The 4,453-nt window shown below is 43.5% G+C and overlaps 1 protein-coding gene across 1 annotated transcript; it reads left to right on the top strand.

The window, feature by feature from the left end:
* Positions 1-961: 961 nt before the first annotated feature.
* Positions 962-2,175, top strand: fam43b (family with sequence similarity 43 member B; the record flags this gene model as incomplete). The annotated part of the gene is made up of 1 exon (XM_083894641.1): positions 962-2,175. Exon 1 carries the CDS (start codon positions 1,174-1,176, stop codon positions 2,173-2,175), a length of 1,002 nt encoding a protein of 333 aa, XP_083750767.1. The 5' UTR covers positions 962-1,173.
* Positions 2,176-4,453: the final 2,278 nt, after the last annotated feature.

Raw genomic sequence — 4,453 nt, forward strand, 5'->3', positions numbered from 1 at the left:
AGAACACACACAAAAAAAATCACATTTTGTAAAGCCTGAAGTTGCATCACTTCATCAAGCGTTTGTGGGACCCCTTGATGTCACAGCTCCACTCCGTATCCTTACTAAACCCCACTTTTTAGAGTCTGCACAACGTGACCTGATGTTAAGACGACAATATGATTACCTTAACATTCTAACAAGAAAACAAACACATAGTTAATCATAATGAACTATTATTAACTACTGAGGAGTTTGTATGCTTGCAGGTCCGAGGGTTGAGAAAAGTTGCATTATTTTTGATGCACTGTTTATTTTTGAGAAAGTTTTTGCAGAATATAAATTACATTTCCAGTTACAAATAGACTGGGCACTATTTTAAATGCATAACTACAGTGTAATCATTTGGCCCGTCTCCCCCGTTTACTGCTTAGTAATAGTAGTATCTAAGTCATTTAAGTCTGACAATAATGAATGCTTGAAATGTGTGTTTTTCTTCTCTGCTGATGAAAAAAACACTCAGGATTAAATGACTCCATATTTAGTTGCTAGTATCCACTAATATTATGTCACAGTTGTACAAGGTTGCCTCCGTCTAATCCTCCTTCAAACCGTGACAAACTCATGAAACACGACACTAAACAAGACTGTATTTCATCGTATTAAGTTGACGGACTTTTATATATCTGAAGTACAGTCACATACTTTACGTCTCCGGAGAGAGAATGACTCGGCGATGTACTCTCTTCCTCGGGCTTTACAAGAAACATAAATACAGTGATACCTCAGTGCAAAGCTGGACCGATAAATAATGCTTTGGTACAGAGCCATTTGGAAGCAAAACAACAAAGCAGGGAGGGGGGGGGGGGAGCGACGAGGACGAGGGTGCCTTAGTGCTGGCCTGAGGCTCCTGCACAGATCAGCGCAGCATGATGCAAACAACAGAGGGAAAAGAAGAGGAGGAGGAGGAGGAGGAGGAGGAGGAGAGGAGGGAGGAGCGAGTGAGGGGAACAGATTGGCTGAGGCTCTGAGCTCTCAGTCTCTCCTCAGTGCTTCATGAAGCAGCTTCTCTTTGTTTTTTCTCCCTCTTTCTCTCTCTCGCACACACACACCAGCTTTATTGCTCTCTCTTTTTGTCCGAGCTGACGAGAGCAAACATTGAGGGAGCTCGATCGCTCCAACTCCTCCCACGCCATGCTGCCCTGGAAGAGGAATAAGTTTGTTCTGGTGGACGATGAAGCCAAGAATAAAACCAAGAGCCTAGGGACGGGGTTTACCTACCACTCCATCCTCTCCTCTCTGCTGCGCTCCTGTCCCGACTTGCTGCCCGACTGCCCCTTCAACTGGGTGGGCAACATCTTCCACACCAAACGCCAAAAGGTGGAACTGAACAAAGAGGAGCCTGTTTACAACGTGCGCTACCTGGGGAGCGTGGTTACCATTATGGCAAAGGGAGACGGCTGCACCCAGGACGCAGTTGCCAAAATCTGGGCTCGGAGCAACTACGGGGAGCAGAGTGTCAAGATGAGGTTAACAGTGGGGCACCAAGGCATCAGGATGAGTGTGGACAAATCTGGGAAAAAGAAACCGCTTCATCTTTACTCTTTGAACAGAATCACTTACTGCACCGCTGACCCATGCCGGCCCAAGATCCTGGCCTGGATCTACAGGCACCAGGTCAAGAACATGGCAGTGGTGCTTCGCTGCCACGCCGTCCTGCTCAGCAAGTCAGAGAAGGCACAAGCCATCTCCCACAGTCTCTACCAAATCGCCACCTCCGCCTTCAGCGAGTTCAAGCGGCTGAAGCGCCAAAGCGACTTCCGGCACTGCCAGCAGCAGCTGCTGGGCGAGGAGGCGGTGCCGCTGATGCCACTGAGGAGGCTGCTGAACGGCCAGTGCCACTACAGACCGCCTGCCGACAACCCCGGCAGTGCCACCCGACTCTGCTCCATCACAGAGGAAGACGAGGAGGATGAGGAGGAGGAGGAGGAGGAGGATTACAAGGACAGCAGAGATAAGAAGGTGGAGGTTGAGGAGCAGCAAGAGAAACGGAGGGTTTTAACGACAAACACAGACCCAACTCAGTTATTATCGGAGTTGGACATTGTGGATATTGCCAGATTGGAGCAGTGCCAAATCAACTTTGTCAGTGACATCAACAACAACACGTTTACGTTTATAACCTCTCTGGTGTGACGACAACGCCGTTGAAAGAGTGCAATTCTGTATCACAAGAGTAATGTGTTCCTTCCTTTGCCCTGCACTGGTGCCCCCACTCAGGCTGTGTCCTCCCCCTCCCCTGCTCTGTCCATGTACCGTGAAGTGTTTACCAGAAACTTCTTCTTCTACCAGGAGGCAGAGAAAAGGAAGACCATCACTCTGTTGGACTAATTTCTATTCTGGCCAGACGACGGCTCAGGCGCTGGCTTGACTGTGGCAGTTTGAGGGGGAAACTGTTTACAAAGAGGGCTGATGATGCACAGACTGACAATAGCACAATGATGTACGAGGACGGTGGATTTCAGAGAGCATAGCTGGGCTCACTGACACGGACGTGTTTATTAGTCCTCGATATCTTATTTTTGTGAGTATAATTAATACCGTGTTTTGCCAGCAGGGAAAGTTTTTTGGATTGTGATGTTTTTCAGGGAGGTTCTTTGTAAATTTGTGTAATTTTTCTAAGATGACAATCATCAACGGTGTCGTTTGTAGGCTGACCTTTTTTCGAGCGCCAAACTGCGAGATGAATTTATTACGGTTTTACTAACGATCATAGTTGACTAATGAACAAGGCTATAATTTAGGAAGCAAGCCATCGAGTCGTCGTATTTATCGCTGCCATTCGCGACAGCTATTATTAATGCATGACACGTCGGCGTTAACCTTTTTCCTGCCAAGCTTTTGTCTTTCGTTCTTCATGTGACACATATTTGACCCTTCTGCTTTTTATCAAAATGAACACTGTGATAAATGTGTCTCCAGGGACAAAGCTCTACATAACTGTTACACGTCAACGTTTTATTTGCAAAATTCCAGTGTCAAACTGGTTCGACAAAACAAAATCAAAGTTTTTCAAATATAAGTTGTTTTTTTTTGTCCACATGAGCCCTTGCAAAAATGCACAAGGACCCATACAAGTTAAAACAATGTGTCTTAAATAAGCTGATTTCCTGTTAATAATAATAAAAATAATAATAATAATAATAATATATGTGCTATACATGTCTGAAGTTGCGTTGTTATTACGATGAAATGATGCTATTTATTTTCCAAATATGGTGAATAAAAATTACTCACACTTGTTTTTTTTGTGCTTGCATCTTGGAGGAAGGGCATTTAAAAAAAAAAGGATTATTCAAATGAGTCCAGTGTGCATTTCAAAGACCAATAACAAGTATCATCTGCTTCCTGAGTTACAGAGCAGTATAAAAAATAGTTTTGCCACAAGTAAAACATCTTTAAAATGTCTGTCATTCCCGTTAGACATTAATATGGTTTGACACATTTCTACAAACCCTTTACTGGCTTTATAGACCTTGACCCTGAAGGTGTGTGTGTGTGTGTGTGTGTGTGTGTGTGTGGAGTGGGGGTGCAATTAATCAGCAAATGGAATTGTTCGGGAAATGAACATAAAGCATCTGCCTCAGCAGTCACTGACAGAACCAAGTGATCCAAAACGGGGACTGGGGGACGCTGACCCACCCATCAACCATTTTACTGCTCACATCAGCTGCTTTGGTGATGAATCTTTACGGCGCTGTTCTGGAACACAAACATCAGCGGAGTGAAAACAACGAGTCAATTAAAGCCGCGGCAAGTTAGAGCCGTGTCGTCAGGCAGTTTGGACAGCCGTGTATTCAATTTTCCTAAACGGTCACAATCTATTATTACGGTGCAATAAATACACTGCCGTTCAAAAGTTGGGGGTCACCTACACAATTTTGTTTGTGTTTTAAAAGTCACACTTTTATTCACCAAAAGGGTTGCAAAATGAATAGAAAATATAGTCAAGACATTGACAAGATGAGTAATAATGATTTTTATTCTAAATAAAAATGTTGCCCTTTCGTCAAAGAACCGGCAAAACTGTTTTCAGCTGAGCTTACATCATCGCACAAGGGTTTTCAAGGGTTTTCTAATCATCCAGTAGCGATTAGCAAACACAATGTACCATTAGAACACTGGAAATGGGCCTCTATACACCTATGTACATATTCCATTAAAAACCAGACGTTTGCAGCTAGAATAGTCGTTTACCACATTAACAATGTATAGAGAGTATTTCTGATTCATTAAATGTTATATTCATTGAAAAAAAAAAAGTGTTTTTCCTTCAAAAATAAAGACATTTCAAAGTGAGCCCAAACTTTTGAACGGTAGTGTAACACTAAATGTCGTTATTGATATCATAACTGCTCAATGTCTCATATAACAGCAGAATAACAAGAAGAGTTGTTAGATCGGTTAGGACTGA

The sequence above is a fragment of the Microchirus variegatus genome (genome assembly GCF_963457635.1).
Source record: "Microchirus variegatus genome assembly, chromosome: 9".
NCBI classification, from domain to species: Eukaryota; Metazoa; Chordata; class Actinopteri; order Pleuronectiformes; family Soleidae; genus Microchirus; species Microchirus variegatus.